Raw genomic sequence first — 20738 nt, forward strand, 5'->3', positions numbered from 1 at the left:
AGTAAATACCTGCTCTGGAACTGGGAGGGATGATAGGAAGGTTGTTTTTAAAGATAAAAAAAGAAAGTGAAACCTGAGGTCAGAAGCTTGAATAAGTGCTGCATGAGAATGACATTCCTTCTCCTTGCAGGGATTTTTCTTCTAATTTTAAAAATTAAACATACCCTTTTTAGAACACGTGGAAAAAAATTTTTTTTTAGTGTAGAGAAGACTATAAAATCACTTAACCCCCAAGTGAAGTGAAGTGAAGTCACTTGGTCGTGTTTGACTCTATGACCCCATGGACTATATAGCCTGCCAGGATCCTTCATCCATGAAATTTTCCCAGGCAAGAGTACTGGAGTGGGTTGCCATTTCCTTCTCCAGGGGATCTTCCTGACCCAGGGATCGAACCCAGGTCTCCTGCATTCAGGGAAGCCCCAAAGTGGGATTCTAAATACTAGTGGGGCATACCACAAAAATTAAGGTGATTCACAAAAGTAAGCTGTATACCTGCTTAAATGGGTGGCTTCAGCTAAGCAGTTTTATAGATATAATTCAAATTTCCCCCATAATATGACATTGAAAAAATTGCTGATCTACATTCTCCACTTCCTACCTGAATGCATCTGTATAGCAGAAAGCTGTCTACCTCTTTAGTCTCTGGATGTTTTGAAGCAGTTAGTAAAGCTTGATTTGAAGTGATATTAACAATTCCGCCCATGCTTTCACTTAGCCAGGATCCATACTCGCCTTGCCATGGTTGAGATGTTTCTTTTCTCTTGTGACTATCAAGCAAACATTATAAAGTGGTTTCTGTCTTTGGCACCCACAGTTTAAATATTGTAAAATGCATAATAAAATTTCTTTCTTCATTATCTTGGTTTCTCAGAGTAAAATTCTGTGTATGAATTAGCTTGTCTATAGCAGTAATTAGAGAAGGCAATGGCCCCCCACTCCAGTGCTCTTGCCTGGAAAATCCCATGGGCAGAGGAGCCTGGTGGGCTGCAGTCCATGGGGTCGCAAAGAGTTGGACATGACTGAGCGACTTCACTTTCACTCTTCGCTTTCATGCATCGGAGAAGGAAATGGCAACCCACTCCAGTGTTCTTGCCTGGAGAATCCCAGGGACAGGGGAGCCTGGTAGGCTGCCATCTACGGGGTCACACAGAGTCAGACACGACTGAAGTGACTTAGCAGTAGCAGTAGCAAAGCAGTAATAAAATCTCCTTGGGGATTCTTTAAGAGTAAAGAGAGATGGAAAACATACAGTTTTGTATGGAAACTGGGAGAGATTTAAAACTACAGAGGGATGTGTGAGGCTGAGTTCAAAGGTAACTGTTTGTATATGGGGGATCTGGTTTCATGTTTAAATACTTCTTGGTAAAAATTTTTAAAGTCTTGCATTTTTTTTTTTCTTATCTAGTATGACTTCTTTGTTCCCACTCATATTTCTTTTTGTACAGCTCTTTGGAGCTCCTTTCTGTCTGCTAAACTGGGTGCTGTTTCATTCATGAATTGTTGATCTTTAAAATAAAAAATAATTTTAAAGGTTCGGAAACCAAGATTATGAACATATCTGTTTGTGCTGAATGTTGTGCGTTTTGTATTTGACAGCTCTAGTTTTCTTCACGCTTTTCCTTGTTCAATATTCCTTACTCCTCAGTTCATGTATCCTCTCAAGTCTTTTCTTTTAAACATGTTAAATCATGACAATGCTAAATACACTGAAATATCTGTGGAACAAATATCCATTTACTCATCATGCAGAATTAACTGACAATAAAATGGTTGTCATATTTCCTTCAGATCTTTCCCCCCTAGTTTTCAAAGAAACATGTTAGAGATAAAAATCAAAGTACATCTTCCTTCAATTTTCTTCTTTCTCAGATGCAAGCAATACTTGATTGACCTGTATCTTTCTAGAAATATTTTCTGAATATAGGAGCGCATATGCATATATTCTTTTTTTCTGCACACAATCTTTCATCTGTATCTCACTTTTTTTTTTCACTTAATAGTATATCTTGATTATCAATGTAGTTCTGTCTCATTCTATAATAGGGTTCCACTTTATAGATTTACCAAATTCTAGACTTGTATTGATGGACATTTAGGTTGTTTTAAAACTTCCCTGGTGGCTTAGATGGTAAAGCGTCTGCCTCCAATGTGGGAGACCCAGATTCAGTCCCTGGGTTTGGAAGATCTCCTGGAGAAGGAAATGGCAACCCACTGCAGTATTCTTGCCTGAAAAATCCCATGGACGGAAGAGCTTGGTGGGCTACAGTCCATGGGGTCGCAAAGAGTCGGACACAACTGAGCGACTTCACTTTAAACTCTTTAAACTTTTGCAATAGATTGCAAACTATGCTGCAATAAAATCCTTGGGTTTGTAAGACAGAATCCTAGAAGTCAAAATATGTACCACTCTACATTTTGAAAACATGGACACACTTCTCTTGAAGCAATCCTCTTCATGAGGCAATGAAACTTTATTTCCCTGTCTGTTAACTACGCAGGATATTTTCAAACGTTCTGATTTTTGTCAATCTGATAAGGGAAGATGCTACTGCCTTTGAATTCTAGTTTGTATTTCTTTTGCGCTTTTGCCCTGTAGAATGAACTTTGCTTTTTTCCACTTACCAATATGTTTTGGCGATTTCAATTACATTACTTTAGTGATTTATTCATGTTGCTATATGAGCACTAGCTCATTCATTTTAACTGCTGCATAGTAGCCTAGTGAATGACTGTATCCTACATTTATGAATAGATTACCTTTTTCTAAAGGTATACATTTAATATATTTATTTAAAAATTTTTTCTTTTTCTTTTAACTACCACAGATTGTCCTTGTACAATATTGAGACATGTAGAACAAAATACAGTTATTGGAGGAGAGCTGCTCTCCAGAGCTTTGTGTTGGCCTCTGCCACAGATCGACCTGAGTCAGCCACAGGGACACACACGCCCTTCCTCCTGAGCCTGCCTCGCGCCTCCCTTCCCATCCCACCGCTCCAGGTTGTCACAGAGCCCTGGGTTGAGCGCTCTGTTTTACACAGCAAATCCTCCCTTATTCTGTTTTCGCTGACCTAAACCGTGCCAAAACACACACACATCTTCTTGTGCCTATGTTTTTTCTCAGATGTTTAGCTAGAGACAGAATTCCTCAGCCCTAGAGTGCCGTTTTCACCTTTCCTGGGTGCATTAGTTTGCTAGAGCCACCGTAACAAACCACCACAAACTGGGTGGCTTAAACAATGGGAATTTCTTGTCCCACAGTTCTAGAGGCCAGAGGTCTGAAGCCAAGGTGTCAGAAGGCTTGGCTCTTTCCGAGGACCATGAGGAAGCCTCTGTTCTGGGCTCCTCTCCAGTTTCTAGACACCTCAGGCATTCCTTGCCTAGCAGATGGCATTCTCCCTGTGTCTCCACATTTTCTTCCTTCTGTGTGTGTCTGTCTCTAGGTCCAAATTTTCCGTCCTTTCTGAGGACCCTGGTCATAGTGGGTAAAGGATCACCCTTATTCTCACCTTAATTTGATCATCTGCAAAGATCCTACTTCCAAATAAGGTCACCTTCTGAGGGACTGGCAGTTAGAATGGATACATCTTTTAGGGCACACAATTTAGCTCATAACAATGGATATATCAATGAAGATGCTTTTGGTGACAAGAAAAAGAATACTCAACTATAAGAGGTCTAAAACAAGAGGTTTTTAATAGACACACATAACAATATATACAGAAGTGGGGTGGTCCTTGGGTAGGTTCAGCAGCTCACCCATTACTCAGGACCTTCCATTCCTCCATCTTCCTAGGGTGGCTTTCATCCTTGTGCTTCTTGTCACAAGACGGCTGCTGCAGTTCCAGGCATTATGTCCTTATATCGTGATACCCAGGAACAGAGAGCAGGGGGATGGCAAGACTGCCTTCCCTGCAAGTCTCCTTATCAAGGAATAGCATCCTTCCCAGAGCCCTCCTTCAATTGCCTCTGTGCTTCCTCCTTGAACTTCATTAGCCAGAATTGGTGTACATGGCTCCCCAAACTGCAGAGGAGGCTTGCAAAGTGAGTATTTGATATTTGGAATCTCTATGATAGGAGACGTGCTTTGCCAGTAGGGAAGAAGAGTGAGGGTATTTATTCGGGTTGGAAAGTAAAGTTGTCTGCTACGTCATATATGGCCAAACTGGCCTCCAAATTTGTGGTGTCAATTTCCCTTCACAAAGACAGTGTGAATTTACTTGTTACCAGGCATCCTCACCAGCACTTGGAAACTGTCAAAATGTTTTGCCCATCTTTTGTGGCTCTAATTTTTGTTCCCCTGATTACTAACACAACTGATCACTTTCTTATGTGTTTATGGCATTCTGGTTTTTTCTGTGAAATGCCTAGTTTTATCTTTTGCTTGTTTTTTATATTGAATTTTTTTCTTCATACTGATTGTATAAAGATTCTAAATTTTTATCAGTTATGTGGCTTGCAAATAACTTCTCCCTATCTGTGGTCTGACCTGACTATTTATCAGGTCCCTTGTCTTACTGAAGATTTTAATATACTCATATTATCTTTTATGGTTGTGCCTTTTTGCATCTTTAAAAAAAATGTTTATTTTGTGGGGGAGCCACACTGCAGGGCTTGTGGGATCTTAGTTCCCTGACCAGGGATCAAACCCATGCCCTCTGCATTGGAAGCTCAGAATTTTAACCACTGGACCACCAGGGAAGTCCCTTGTATCTTATTTAAGAACTTATTTTCTACCAGAGGCCGCAAAATGTCACATATAATAAAAAATTTTTTAAAACATTTGATTTCATTAGTGCTTTATACTTTTGGAATGTATTTTTGTGTGTGATATAATGTAGGAGGCTAATTCATTTTATCCCTATAGTTGGATAGTCAGTTCTGTAAGTTCCATCTATTAAATAATCTATTATTTATGAAGGGCTTTATAATGCCACTTTGGTTGTGTATCAGGTTTATTAGTTCATTTCTGGGCTCTAATATGTTTTATGATCTTTTTGTCTCTAAACCACTCCACATTGTTTAAATTACTAATGTCTTGATATTGAGTAGGGTACTTCTTCTGTCTGTTAGTTTACATTTTTTTTTTAAGTTTATGCAAACAGAATTACATACTCCATATTTTTGTGTGATGTCTTCCACGCCTGTGGCATGATGTTTTCTAATTCATCCGTCTTGTACTAATGGTTCCTTCCCTATTATTGCTGAATTGTAGTCCCTTGTGTGTATATACCACAGTGTGTTTATCCATTCATCTGTTGGCTTGTATGTGACTTGTATTCACTTTTTGGATATTATGAGTAAAATTTCTATGAATATTAGTATACACATTACTGTGTAGACATGTGGTTTCATTTTTCTTGGGTAAATCCCCGGAAATAAAATAGCTGAGCCATTGTGGTTCAGCTGTTTCAGAAGCTGCTACACTGTTTCACAAGGTAATGGCATATTTTTATGTGTTCACTATCAGGGTATGAGTATTCTTGCTAGCACTGTTATTGTTGGGCTTTTATGTGTTAGCCATTCTAATGGGCTTGCAGTGGTATTTGAATGGTGGTTTTAATTTGTATTTCCCTCATGACTAATGATATTGAACATCATCTCGTGGACTTATTGAAGTATGTATTCAAGTCTTTTGCCAACCTTTAACAAATTAGGTTTTTGTTCTTACTATTGAGTTGTAGGTGCTTTATTTATACTGAATACAAGTCCATTATCAGTTCAGTTCAGTCGATCAGTCGTGTCTGACTGCTTGCAACTCCATGGACTGCAGCACGCCAGGCCTCTCTGTCCATCACCAACTCCCACAGTTTACTCAGACTCACGTCCACTGAGTCTGTGATGCCATCCAACCATATCATGCTCTGTCGTCCCCTTCTTCTCCTGCCTTAATCTTTCCCAGCATCAGGGTCTTTTCAAATAAGTCCTTTATCAGATGTGTCCTAAACATATTTTCTTTCACTTTGTAACTTGTCTTTTTATCTTCTTTAATGGAATGTTTTAAGGACCAAAATTAAAAAAAAAAAAAAAACCTTTATAAGATCCAATTTGTTCATTTTCTTTTATACAACTTGTGCTTTAGGTCTTTGATCAATTTTCAGTTAATTTTGTGTATGGTGTGAAATGAGAGTCAATTTCTTTTTTCTGCATATGCAAACTTATTTGCTATAGTATCATTTGGGCTTCCCAGGTAGCACTGTGGAAAAGAATCTGCCTGCCAAGCAGGAGACTCAGGTTCGATCCCTGGGTCAGGAAGATCCCCTGGAGGGTAGCATGGCTACCCCCTCCAGTATTCTTGCCTGGAGAATCTCCATGGACAGAGGAGCCTGGTAGGCTACAATCCATAGGGTTGCAAAGAGTCAGCCACAACTGTAGTATCATTTATGGAAAAAGCTTTCCCTTGCCTTCTTTGACTCCCTTCCTGAAAGTCAGTTGACCATGTCTTAGTCAATTTCAGAGGCTGTAACAGAATAGCATAGACTGGGTGGCTTATGGGCAACAGAAATTTATTTCTCGCAGTCCTAGAGGCTGAGCATCCAAGACCAAGATGTCAGCAGATGCAGTGTGTGCTGAGAACCCACTTCCTAGTTCAAAGAAGGCCCCTTCTTGTTGTGTCCTCACAGGGATTAAGGAGGGAGTTCTCTGGGTCTCTTTTATGAGGATGTTAATTCCATTTATGACAGCTCCGCTCTCATAAGCTAATTACCCCAAATGCCCCCCTGCCAAATACTATTGCCTTGGGAAACAGGTTTAACTTATGAATTTGGGGGGGACACAAACATTCAATCTATAGCATCAAGTATGTATGGGTTTCTTTCTGCTCTCTCTTCTACTTCTTTGATTTATATCAATTCTATCATGATTCCTACATTGTCTAGATCACTGAAGCTCTTTAGTAAATCTTGAAATCAAATAATGTAAGTCCTCTAGCTTTTTCCCTTTGATTGGTTTGACTAGCTTGTATAATAAAGTTTAGAATCAACTTGTCGATATTTTTAACAAAGCATGCTGAATCTTAATATTGAGCCTTCCAACCCATAAATATGGTGTATCTATTTCCTTGAAATGTTAATCACTCAGTTGTGTCTGACTCTTTGCAACTTCAAGGACTGTAGCCTGCCAGACTCCTCTGTCCATGGGATTCTCCAGGCAAGTATACTGGAGAGGGTAGACATTCCTTTTTCCAGGGAATCGTCCCTACCTAGGGTACCCAGGTCTTCTGCATTGCAGGCAGATTTCTTAGCTACCAGGGAAGCCCTTAGGCATTTGAAACTTTCTCATAGCAATGTTTTGTTTTCAGAGTATATGTTGCATATATTTTGTTAAATTTGTTAATATTTCCAATTTTTGCATTCCTATGGTTTAATATACACATATATATTCTACTTTGATATAATATGTAGTATATAGTTTTCATATAGTACATAATGTATAGTACTTAATATATAGTTTATAGCATAATAGGGGACGACAGGGGATGAGATGGTTGGATGGCATCACCAACTCGATGGATGTGAGTCTGAGCAAAGTCCAGGGTTGGGGATGGAGAGGGAAGCCTGGTGTGCAGCAGTCCATGGGGTCACAGTCAGACATAACTGAACAACTGAACTGAACTGAACTGAACTGATACAATATATTACATATCCTGATCAACACCACCTCGACCCAAAGACTTCTCCGTCCTAGTTCATGGCAACTCCATCCTTCCAGTGTCGCAGGCCCCAAACCCTGGAATTATTGACTCCTTAAATCACTGCAGATGGTGACTGCAGCCATGAAATTAAAAGACGCTTACTCCTTGGAAGGAAAGTTATGACCAACCTAGATAGCATATTCAAAAGCAGAGACATTACTTTGCCAACAAAGGTCCGTCTAGGCAAGGCTATGGTTTTTCCTGTGGTCATGTATGGATGTGAGAGTTGGACTGTGAAAAAAGCTGAGCACCAAAGAATTGATGCTTTTGAAGTGTGGTGTTGGAGAAGACTCTTGAGACTCCCTTGGACTGCAAGGAGATCCAGCCAGTTCATTCTGAAGGAGATCAGCCCTGGGATTACTTTGGAAGGAATGATGCTAAAGCTGAAATTCCAATACTTTGGCCACTTCATGGGAAGAGTTGACTCACTGGAAAAGACTCTGATGCTGGGAGGGACTGGGGGCAGGAGGAGAAGGGGACGACCGAGGATGAGATGGCTAGATGGCATCACTGACTCTATTGACCTGAGTTTGAGTGAACTCCGGGAGTTGATGATGGATAGGGAGGCCTGGTGTGCTGCGATTCATGGGGTCGCAAAGAGTCGGACACGACTGAGCGACTGAACTGAACTGAACTATTTCTCTAACACTACTTATCCTATCTGTTAGGAAATCTGTAATAAATCAAGAATTTATCACATCTGCTGCCATCCTGGTGCAAATCACCATTGGCACTTGTCAGGATTACTGGTCTGGGAGAGCAGCTCAACCCAGAAAGTTGCTCACCTCTCTCTGCCTCTTCCGATTTTCAGACTATATTTAACAAAGCAGTCAGAGAAATGCTGTGAAGGCTAAGTAATGTCACGCGCCTCCTCCCCTGCTCAGCATGCAGTATGCCTCCCCAGTTCATGAGTAGAAGCTCTCTGAGCTCGGCCCAGTGGGATCGCCTTTCTGACCTCACTTCCGTCCACTGTCCACCTTGCTCGCTGCTCCAGCCACACTGGCTTCTCTGCTGTTTCGGGAACAACCAGGCACCAGGGCTGTTGTGAACGCTGTCCCTTCTGCCCAGAGTGCGGTGGGTGTCTGTGCGACTAACTTCCTTGCTTCCTTTGATCTTTTGCTCAAATGTTATGTACTGTCCTCCCTGTTTAACACCCAACACAGACACTTCCTCCCCATGACTTCTGACTCTCTTCTGTTCTATTTTCCCTCCCTCCGCCCCCATAGAATTTATAAACTGCTGGGATACTCACTATCTTTACTGTCCATCAGTCTTGCCCTGATAGAATGGAATCCACCCAGGGCAGAGGGTCTTGTCTATTTTTTCCACTGGTGTATCTTATTTGTTCACAAATGTGCCTGGAACATAGCAGATGCTCAATAAATATTTGCCAGGTGAATGAATAAATTATTTCTGAGCTTTCCTAAGCCTGAAGAGCCTTCTGATTTTGAGACTCTGCTGAGAAAATCCTCACCACCTCAGTGAATGCCGTCAGTCTTTCTCCTCCCAGTAGCTGGTGGTCTTCGCCTTCAGCGCAGGCTTCCAGGAGCCTCAAATTTGAGAATCCACTGACTCCTGCATTGCAGGCAGGTTCTTCACCATCTGAGCCACCGGATCCTAATTCCTGTTAGGACTCAGCTTTGTTCTGGGGATAAGTTGTTATTGTTGTTCAGTCACTCCGTCGTGTCCGACTCTTTGCAACCCCATGGACTGCAGCATGCCAGGCTTCCCTGTCCATCACCAACTCCCGGAGCTTGCTCAAGCTCATGTCCGTTGAGTCAGTGATGCCGTTCAACCATCTCATCCTCTGTTGTCCCCTTCTCCTCCTGCCCTCAGTCTTTCCCAGCATCAGGGTCTTTTCCAATGAATCGTCTCTCCTTATCAGGTGGCCAAAGTATTCGAGCTTCAGCTTCAGTCGTTCCAATGACTATTTGAGATTGAGTTCCTTTAGGATTGACTGGGGATAAGTAGGGACATAATTTTAATTTTCCTGAAGGGGGCAGCATTGTCTAGCAGAAAGAGAGAAGTTTGGCGGTAAGACACCTGTCCTGCCTGCTGACTGTTGTTTGGCTTTGGGCAGGTTGCTAAGCTCTGAGACTAGGTAGCTCCAAAGCAGGGAAGAGGGTAATCCCCCCTGCCTCCCCTGCCCCCCATACACAAGGAGAGCTGGGGTAATGGTTAAATTGGATGGCTCCACGAAGAGCAGCGGTGCTCTTCTAGCACTTCCCTGCCTCTGGGCACTGCAGACGCCTGCGTGAGTGGGCCAGAGGTAGGAAGAAGGGGCAAGCGGTGAACAGGAGGGAATACTCATGGCGGGAGGGAAGCTGGTCGGGATCTGTGGGAAGGAGCTGAGTGATGGGAAGGAGGAGGACATCTCAGTGACCTTGAATCCTGACACTGGTGCCCAGCCTGCATGCATCGAGACTCTAGGTCAGCAATTAAGGAAGCAAACAGCAAACTGCTATCAGCCTGGGAGCCCAGCTCAACCCAGAAAGTTGCTTATGACAAATCACTTTTTTCAGAAGCTGCTCCTGGAGCTTGTCGGGCATGAACACTGATGAAGCATGCTGATTTTTCAGTCTTCCCTGGTGGCTCAGATGGTAAAGAATCTGCCTGCAATGCAGGAGATGTGGGTTCGATCCCTGGGTTGGGAAGATCTGATGAAGGGAATGGCTACCCACTCCAGTATTCTTGCCTGGAGAATCCCATAGACAGAGGAGCCTGGTGGGCTACAGTCCATGGGGTTGCAAAGAGTTGGACACAAATTAGTGACTGAACAACAAAAAAACCAGTTCAGATTGCTGGTTATCGTCAACTCCTGCCCACCTACCCCTACACAAGAACACCTGTGGTTGAACAAGGTGGGTTTATTGCTCTTTGCAGAACAACTGGACGCTCACCCTAGGGACACACGGGGGAATGGAGAGGCCTCCATCTAAGGATGTTGTGTGCTAGTAGCTTAGTCCTGTCCGATGACTAAGGCAAGAACACTGGAGTGGGTTGCCATTTCCTTCTCCAAAAGGAACTATAGAAAGAAAGAAAGTGAAGTGGCTCAGTCCTGTCCGACTCTTTGCGACCCTTTGGACTATAGCCTACCAGGCTCCTCTGTCCATGGAATTTTCCAGGCAAGAGTACTGGAGTGGGTTGCCATTTTCTTCTCCATCTAAGAATGTTAGAAGGGACTGAAAGGATTTGGACTTGTTTTATGAGATTTTGGCCAAGTTTCAAGGAGGCTGGTTTCCCTGGATGCTGCCAGGAGGCAAAGGGGATGGGGTTAAGCTTTCATGTGCTAAGTCTCTTCAGTCATATTCCACTCTTGCAACCCCAGGGACTGTTGCCCGCCAGGCTCCTCTGTCCATGACATTTCCCATGAGGCAAGAATATTGGAGTGGGTTGCCATTTGCTTTGCCAGGGGATCTTCCCAACCCAGGGATCAGACCTGTGTCTGTTACGTCTCCTGCATCGGCAGGTGGTTTCTTTACCACTGAGCCACCAGGGAAGGCCACAGCGGCTGGGCCTCGCTGATATTCCCCGATTCCTGGGTTCATCAGGAGGAAGGAGCCACTCGACTTGGCCAGCCTGAGGCCAGAAGGCAGAAGACCCTTGGAATGACAGCTTGGCTAGTGCCCCACAGGGACAAAGCAGGCTCAGAGGGAATGAAAAACTGGAGGCTCGCCCTCCCTCCCCTGGGTCCAGCTGTCTGATCTGATATTATACTTGGGATGCCAAGTCCAAAGGCCAGAGTTTGTCCTGATGACGATAGCTGAGCTCTGCCAATGGAAACCCACTCCCTGCCCCCACCGTAGGGCTCAGGTTCACGTGCCACGCAAACTCACAAGGGAAGGTCCAGCTCATCTCCTCCAGCAAACCCCCGTCTCCCCTCCATTTCTGCTGCCTTGCCAGCCTGCCTGCTCTCCACCAGGGGCTGTTTGGAGGGGGCCGTGGGGTTCGAGTTTCTATTTCAAAGACTTCTCTCCATCTTTGAGGCCAGCACAGATTTTTTTCAGAATGATTTTTCAAAAAAAAAAAAAAAGTCAGCAGAGGCCGCCTCCCTACTTCCACCTATCCACCATCTTCCCCTTGTAATTAGGTAAGATTCGGAACCGTTTCCTTGGTCTAAAAGGCCCACGTGATCTCCTCTCAGTTACTTTTCTGACTTGACTTCTCCCCTCTGCTCCCCTTGTTCTTCACTCACTTCCTGAAAATCAGCAGGTTCTTTTCTGCCTCAGGGCCTTTGCAGCTGCAGGGCCCTCTGCCTGGACCGCACCCCTCCCAACATCTAGTCTTAGGGAGCCATCTCCTGACCAGCCTTCCTAAGGTGGCCATTGCACCAAAATTCCCCACTGATTCCCTATGCTCCTATCATCACCTGTACTTACTTTGTTAGCTTATTTGCTTGTTTGTGTCTGATCTGTCTTTCTGACCAGAGAGGAACCTCACGAGGGCAGGGACCTTGTAGGGCGGGGAGGCTGATGCTCATCCCATACGGATGCTGTGCACATGAGACGCAATGGTGTGGATGAACCGCTTGGCACAGAGTGACCTTCTCAGTGAGACTTCTTTGGCGTGTGTGTGCGCTCAGTCGTGTCCAACCCTTTGTGGTCCCGTGGACTGCAGCCCATCAGGCTTCTCTGTGCATGGGATTCTCCAGGCAAGAATATCAGAATGGGTGCCATGCCCTCCTGCAGGGGACCTTCCCTACCCAGGGATGGAACCCACGTCTCCTGCATCTCTTGCCTTCACAGGCAGATTCATTACCGCTAGAGCCACCTGGGAGGCCTTGTGCTCTAAACATATATTTGAAATCTCATTATTCATCTTTTACTTTGCTTCCTGTCTTATCTCACAGAAGCAGAAACTGCCAAGAGATCAAGCAGGCATTCATGAGTGCATTCATTTCCAAGGATCCCTGCAAAGCGACAAAGGAAGACTACAGACGACTGATCGACCTGGCAGATCCCACTGTGCCTTGCAACAAGGTAACTGGGGCCAAGTTATGGATTTAAAAACTGACCATAAAAGCCAAAGGGAAGAGGTCATAATCGGGGTGAAGGAAGAGGAAAACTGGATATTAGGATGTAGGCTTGACTGGTGGGGAGGGAGCTTGTGGGCCTTTGGGAGACCAGGATGTCACAGGGATTCAGGACACCCCGGGGGACAGGAGATGAGAGAGAGGATTGGGGATGTAGAAAGAGGAAAGGAAAGTTGGCCAAAAATCAGACAAAACAAACCTAGCATAAATCCCAACCCAATCCAAACCAAAGTGATCCACCTGATAAAATTCAAAACTCTCCCTAACCTCTGGTGATAGTGATGATGGTAACAGCAACGCCTTTTTGAATTTTCTGAGTGTCCTTTTTGCTTACAAAGGGCTCTCTGAATCTTATCCTGTTACGTTTTCACTGTGAACCTGTGAAATAGGCAGGTTAGGCATCAGTCTTTCCATTTCACCAGAAAGAACACCGAGGCTTCCTGAGTTAGGGGGCCAGTGATGACTGAATTTGATGCTCTTGAAAGTACCCAGCTGAAATGCACAGAGTTCAAGATTTAGACCCAGACAGGCCTGCATTTTAATACACTAATTATACTGGGAAAGGTCTCTAACAGAGTGCATCTTTTCTTTTATAAAAGCTTGATTTATCTTAATTTTAGGACAATTACTTTACAGTATTGTGATGGTCTGTGCCATACATCAATATGAATCAGCCATTGGTATACATGTGTCCCCTCCATCGCAAATCCCCGCACCCATGGAGTGTGTCTTTTCTAAAATCGGCGTTTAAGGTGAAAATTCAGTGTGCCCCAAAGCATCTTCATGTAGCCCCGAAGCCTTAAAGCCACAAATTACAGCGTCTCCCCCAACTGTTAGAGCTGCGGTTACCATGGTGCTCTGGTTGGTACAACAAGCACGAGGCCCTTCACAGAGGAGCTGCTCATAGATTACCACCCGGGAGACGCTGGCTGAATAAGTGATGGGACCGCTGACAAGCGCTTGCCTTGTATTGTCTCATTTCGCCTCAGCATCTCCGGGATTCCTTACCATTATTATCGATGGTGGCTAAGAGGCAAGAATCCGCCTGCCAATGCAGGAGAGGTAAGAGACCAGGGTCTCAGAGCAGGGGACTTAGGAGACCAAGGTCTGATCCCTGGGTTGGGAAGACTCCCTGGAGGAAGGCACGGCAATGCTCAGTCTCATGTCCAACTCTTTGTGACCCCATGGACTGTAGCCCATCAGGCTCCTCTGTCCATGGGATTCTTCAGGCAAGAATACAGGAGTGGGTTGCCATTTCCTTCTCCAGGGGATCTTCCTGACCCAGGGATCGAACCTGAGTCTCCTGCATCACAGGTGCACTTGTTACCATCTGAGCCACCAGGGAAGCCCCCAAGGCTGGCTGCCCACTCCAGTATTCTTGCCTGGAGAATCCCATGGACAGAGGAGCCTGGTGGGCTACAGTCCACGGGGTCACAAAAAGACAGATGCGACTGAAACAACTAAGCACACACACACCATTTTACAGATGGGGAACTCGAGGCTTAGAGATTCCTTAGTCGCCTGAGGTCGGAGAGCTAGTGAGCACTGATGCTGGGTTTTATAAAGGCAGCGAGACTCCAGGGCCTGGCTACACACTCCACTGCCTCCTACTGAGAATAAACAGATCCATGGAACAGAAGATGGTTCTGAAATCTGACTTTACAAGGGACCTTTACAAGGGTCCCTGACAGAGCTCACTGTGTTTGTTCTTTTCCTCCATTTGTAAGGGGAGATTTGAGGGGGAAAGTGGGAATTATAGAGCTCTTTAAGAAGCAACGAGCAGTTCTCCCAGAAAATGGCATGTAGCAAAAATTGTTTTGCCAAGAACTTCAGGAATTTGGAACTTCTTAATGCCTTCCCCAGATGTGTTTGGAGCTTTAAGAATTCTAAGATTAAAAAAATTTTTTTATTTATTTAACTTTGGCTGCACTTTTTATTTTTAATTTTTATTTATTTAATTTCGGGTCTTTGTTGCTGAGCTCAGGCTTTTCTCTAGTGCAGTGACTTTTCTTGTTGCAGAGAAGGGAGTCTGGGGGGCGCAGGCTTTAGCAGTCATGGTTCACAGGCTTAGTTGTCCCTTGACATGTGGGATCTTCCCACATCGGGGATCAGACCTGTGTCCCCAGCGTTGGCAGGGAATTTCTTAACCATTGGACCAGCAGGGAAGTCCTATTATAAGATACCGATTAGTGGCTTTCAGGCTTTTTTCCTGCAGTTCCTGCAGTCCAGAAAAATCACTTCACTTTACATTGTGACCTAGAGAACACACACACACATGATCATGCACACACGCATACATACGCACCCTCTCACTCACACACAGAAATTGATGATGCCCACCCTCCTTACTCTTATACAGGTGATTTACATGATGTCTCCCATGTTTTCTTTCATTAAAAAAGATGCAGATTTGATGTTTTTATTCAGCCTAGTAAGTTGATTCAATAATAGATTGTCTTTATTCTTTCCTAGATAGTCTTATGGAGCAAAACAAAGGAGCTGGCTCGTGAATACGCGAAACCGCGGGGCCTGGTGACCCTGGAGGACACACTGCTGGGTTCCCTTGCTGACGACCTCCACTGGTGTGGAGAGCCAGGCTCTCCTGGTGAGATCTGGGGTCATGTGGGGCGGCCCTGAGGAAGCGCAGGGTGCAGGAGCCTGGGGCTCTGAGTGCTCCTTGGGCTGATGGAAGACAGTGTTCTGTAGGCCAGCTCATGTTTTCTAGAGAAAAAATGCCTTCAGGATTTGGGACTGTCCAAGCTTCCTGATTCTCTCCTTCCTGAGGGAAGGTGTAGCCTGCTTTGAAATGGTGGTCTGCTTTCTCTAATGGCGCCATTCAGGACCAAAGAATTCTCGGGCAGGAGGAGCCTCCAAGGGAGCCAGGCAGAAGCCCTTGATTTGCAGAACAGCCCCCAGGGGCCACGTGCCGGGCTTCTCTGTCTCGGGATGTGCGCGGCTCTGCCAGAGGTGAGAGGTCCCTTTATCTTCCCAGAAAGACGGAGAACACCTCCCTGCAGGAAGGTATTTCTGCCGAGAAAGTCTGACTGTGCATTGACTTCTTTTTCTCCTCCTCTTTTTATTTATAATGTGGGTATTTTTGCTTTATGTAGTTTTATTCTTTTACTTTATATATTTTTTTCTTAATATTATTTTATTGCTTTTTACTTACCAAGAAAAAAAAAAAACTCACTGTGATGGCTTCTTCAACCTAGATGTCCACTGTTTCCAAATACAAAAAGGATGCCCTCTTTTTCAAAAAAATTATTTTATTTACTTATTTATTTTGGGCATGCTGGGTCTTTGTTGCTGTGAGAGCTCTTTCTCTTGTTGTGGCACATGGGGCTACACTCTAGTTGCCGTGTGTGGGCCTCTCACTGCCATGCCTTCTGCTGTTGCGGTCACGGGCTCCAGGGTGCGTGGGTTTCTGTGGTTGGGGTCCACGGACTTAGTTGCTCCTTGGCATGTAGGATTTTCTTGGATTGGGCATCAACCCGTGTCTCCTGCATTGGCAGGTGGAATCTTCACCACGGAGCCACCAGGGAAAAAGTCGGCTTAAAGCTCAACATTCAGAAAACTAGGATCATGGCACCTAGTCCCATCACTTCTGGGCAAATAGATGGGGAAAGAGTGGAAACAGTGACAGACTTTATTTTTGTGGTGGTGAGGGGGGTGGCTCCAAAATCACTGCAGATGGTGACTGCAGCCATGAAATTAAAAGACACTTACTCCTTGGAAGAAAAGTTATGACCAACCTAGACAGCATATTAAAAAGCAGAGACATTATTTTGCCAACAAAGGTCTTTCTAGTCAAAGCTATGGTTTTTCCAGTAGTTGTGTATGGATGTGAGAGTTGGACTATAAAAAAAGCTGAACGCCAAAGAATTGATGCTTTTGAATTGTGGTGTTTGGAGAAGACTTTGAGAATCCCTTGGACTGCAAGGAGATCCATCCAGTCCATCCTAAAGGAAAACAGTCCCGAATATTCATTGGAAGGACTGATGCTGAAGCTGAAACTGCAATACTTTGGCCACCTGATGTGGAGAACTGACTCATTTGAAAAGACCCTAATCTGGGAATGATTGAAGGCGAAAGAAGGGGAAGACTACCAGGGTCCAGCCCCGGTTGGATCCAGGGTATCCGAAGTGGGGACAGAGTCGGCAGTTAAAGAGAGATTAATTAGAGATTTAAAGAGAGATTAGAGAAGAATAATGTAGTGAAAAAATAGAGGAGAAAAGAGACTGTATTCCTTGGTTTACATGGAAAGCCAATAAAGCCCCGAGACAAGGGACTTGCACCATCTACATAGGCTGCAGGCGCCCGCTTGAATAGCGGAGGGTGCCCCACCTTGGGCTCCCTCTCGCGCGGGTCTTAGAAGCCCAGGCAAAGAAGTAGACACGGTGAGCCTCTATGCTCCAGATGGGAATTTATCCTGAAAAGGGAGAATAAGAAAAGAATGACATGGGAGAGCCAAGCATCAGTGCAAGACCCACAACTTTATTTTCAAAGGCAGCTTATATACCCTAAGTAGTACATAGAGAAATAATGGAATATGCAGAGTTATGCAGGGGCAGCAGTCCTGACCCTTACTGAGACCAGGCTTTCTTTTTGCACTCCTTCCCGTATACAAAAGGTCTCAGGTGATTTACATTATCTTCTGGCCAAGAGGCCTGTTAACATTTTTATGGCTCTTTTCCTAGATAAATGTCTATCAACCAGAAAACTCATTTTCCCTTGAAGTGTTTTTTCTTTAATCTGCATCACCCTCAAAGTACTAAATAAAGTTACATTCCTGTAGAACAAAGGTGCAGTGGGTTATAACAAAGAAAGTACTCAGCTCAAAGATCTAATGTTGCTAATGCCAGGGCTACTACCTGTTTTTTCTACATACCAACTATATCAACAAATAAAAGATATGAAAACTTGGCAGCAAGTATTGGCTCAACAGTGAAACCCTTAATCAGTTCTGTTCTAATGATTTTGACTCCTCAGAAGGCCCTACATTCTTAGGATCTTTAAGCTTCCTGTGCCTCTTGCGGTCGGAAGGCTGTAAACAATCACATGCGTAGCTATTAAGAGTCTGGATAAACCTATCAGGCAGGCTAGAAAGCCATCAGAGAGGTTTTTGGATCGAAACACTCTTATTATGCCCAGGAGACTTATTATCTAAAAGCTCTAAATTAACTTTTTCCAGAAAAAGGTGGTGGGGGGACAGCCCCCTGTTAATGTCAGAGGAGTTGGTGAAAGGCATAATATAGTAAGGCAAACAGATTCTGGTTTGGGGGTAGATGCTCGAGTAGGTCCAGGGAGGTTCCCTGGAGATCCGACTTGCCTTTGCCTGTCGGGTCTCTTCCTCATGACCTTTGCCATGGGCGGGATTCCTCGTGCTGGCTCCCGGCAGAAGATAGAGGATGAGATGGTTGGATGGCATCACTGACTCAATGGGCATGAGTTTGAGTAAGCTACAGGAGTTGGTGATGGACAGGAAGGCCTGGTGTGCTGCAGTTCATGGGGTTGGAAAGAGACGGACACAACTGAGCAACTGAACTGAACTGAACTGAGTCACCAGGGAAGCTCCTTCAATTTTTGAAACTGACGTATAGTTGATTTACAGTGTTCTGCTGGTTTCTGCTGTACAGCAAAGTGACTCACTTAAACTCACATGTGCATTCTTTTCCAATATTCATTTCCATTATGATTGATCCCGGGAGATCGCGTGTGGTCCCCCGTGCTACACTGTAGGACCTTGTTGTTTGCCTAGCTTCGATTTTGAGGCTCAGCACATTTGTGTATTTAATGGTGGACATTTCTATTCCTGTTGTTAACTGACAGCTCATATGGATTAATCCTTTTATTGGATGTTTATTGCTTTCTCAAAGAAGTTCGATATAAGTCAACAGTGATTGCTACTATTTATTGGGACTTATAATAGTCCCAGTCATTGCTCTATGTGCTGTATGAATATTTGCTCATTTAATCCTTCAGGACTCCTGAGATGATCCCATTGTACAGATGAGAAGTCTGAGGCCCAGGGCTGCAGAGTGGGTTGTCAGCTAGTGAATGGGAGAGCTGGAGCAGACCCAGGATTCCTGGCTGAAGGATCTGTATTCTTAACCACATGACATCCTGCCTGTTTTCTGTCACCTATCTATTTTTCTCAGCTTCTGTTTTTCTTTTAATACTGTTTATATTCTTTGTTTTGTCTATAGAAAGGCAGGGAAGTCTGTCAACCCTGTCCCATTTGGCTACTGGGTTGCCTGTTTTGCTTAGGTTTTCCTCAGGCAAGATTGAAGTCTTCTATATTTTCATCTAGTGTGTTTATTTTGTAATTTTCAATTCATTTTTAATCTAGACTTTCCACCCAGAAATATGACATATAAATATAGGTCTCCATTTTTTTTTTCTTTTTGACTAACTTCCAGTTTTCGCCATATTTCTTGCTTTCCTTTTAAAATTTCCTTTATTGTAAGTTGGGCTTCCCAGCAGCACTAGTGGTAAAGAGTGCACCTGCTTTAGCTTTTGATGGTCATTCATTTAATCCTTTTAGCTTTTGAATGTGTTTCCTTAAAACTTTTTAGTTTTTTTTTTTCAATTTACCACTTCAATTCTTTCTTAAAGTTAAAGATATATAAACATCTACTTCTCATCTGTTTACCATTTAGAGTTCTTTATTATTGCTTTCTTTTCAATTAAATCCCATATAGGTCATTTTATTTTGTCAGCTTCCTTCTTCTTTGGCCTCAGGTTTTACTGATTTTAACCTCTTCCTCTTATTTTGTTTGCTGTCTTTCCATTCCTAAATTTATGTTTTAATTGTTCTACAGTCTGGCTTAAATGCTTTTCCCTTATTTTTTGTTACATTAATTTTGCCTTGTTGCTTTGCTTTATTATGAAAATGGTGGGCTGCAGTCCATGGGGTCTTGAAGAGTCGGACACAACTGAGCGACTTCACTTTCACACATTGGAGAAGGAAATGGCAACATTCTTGCCTGGAGAATCCCAGGGATGGGGGAGCCTGGTGGGCTGCCGTCTATGGGGTTGCACAGAGTCGGACACAACTGAAGCAACTTAGCAGCAGCAGTTTCCATTGTAACCTTCTAATTACGTTTTTTAAAAAACTTTTTATTCTGCTTTTTATGTACTTGATTTCTCTTTATTGTAAAATTTCTCTCCTTTTCTTTTAATCTAATGAGCAGGTGGCAAGGGGGAGATATCCTTGTGGGCAAGAGGTAGGTGACAAACTCAGAAACTTCTCTCTGGATGTGGTTGTGAAGATAAAAAAGCTTTATGTTCGTGAAACCCTATGAACAGGGGCACCGTTATAGCACCTTACAAAAATGTATGCTCACTTCATTATCATCAACATTTTTGCCTCTATTGGAGATGATTCAAATTTATCTTTCAACTCCACAGTATTTATTTACATCTGTACATGGAAAAGGTTTTGTTCTAATTTGTATTTTGTTTTTAATGCATTTAATTATTATGGAAACCCTCAGGATTACTTCCTCATCCCTGGAAGGTTTCTGATCTAGAGCTTTATTTTCTGTCATTGGCGGTCAAGCCCACATCTGTAGTTATGTTAGTTTCCTGAGGCTGCCATAATGAAGAACCGCATTTTTGCTGTTGTTCAGTCACTAGGTCATGTCCAAATCTTTGTGACCCCAGGGACTGAAGCACACCAGGCTCCTCTGTCCTCTACTATCTCCCAGAGTTTGCTTAAAGTCATGTTCATTGAGCATGTCCGGTGATGCGTTCCAACCGTCTCATCCTCTGCTGCTCCCTTCTCCTCCTGCCTCCAATCTTTCTAGCATCTGGGTCTTTTCTAATGAATCAGTTCTTCATGTTAGATGGCCAAATTATTTCAGCTTCAGCACCAGTCCTTCCAATGAATATTCAGGAATGATTTCCTTTAGGATGGACTGGTTTGATTTCCCTTCAGTCCAAGGGGTTCTCAAGAGTCTTCTCCAGCACCAGAATTCAAAAGCATCAATTCTTCAGCGCTCATCTTTCTTT

The 20738-nt window shown here is 43.8% G+C and overlaps 1 protein-coding gene across 1 annotated transcript in view; it reads left to right on the top strand.

Moving 5' to 3' along the window:
• Window positions 1–20738, top strand: part of CD38 (CD38 molecule) — a 51381-nt gene that overhangs the window by 14139 nt on the left and 16504 nt on the right. The window contains exons 2-3 of the mRNA XM_069594742.1: window positions 12543–12672; window positions 15198–15330. Coding sequence (XP_069450843.1) covers window positions 12543–12672; window positions 15198–15330 — 263 coding nt within the window. The remainder of the gene's footprint in view (window positions 1–12542; window positions 12673–15197; window positions 15331–20738) is intronic.

This window comes from Ovis canadensis, chromosome 6, assembly GCF_042477335.2.
Source record: "Ovis canadensis isolate MfBH-ARS-UI-01 breed Bighorn chromosome 6, ARS-UI_OviCan_v2, whole genome shotgun sequence".
Classification (NCBI taxonomy): Eukaryota; Metazoa; Chordata; class Mammalia; order Artiodactyla; family Bovidae; genus Ovis; species Ovis canadensis.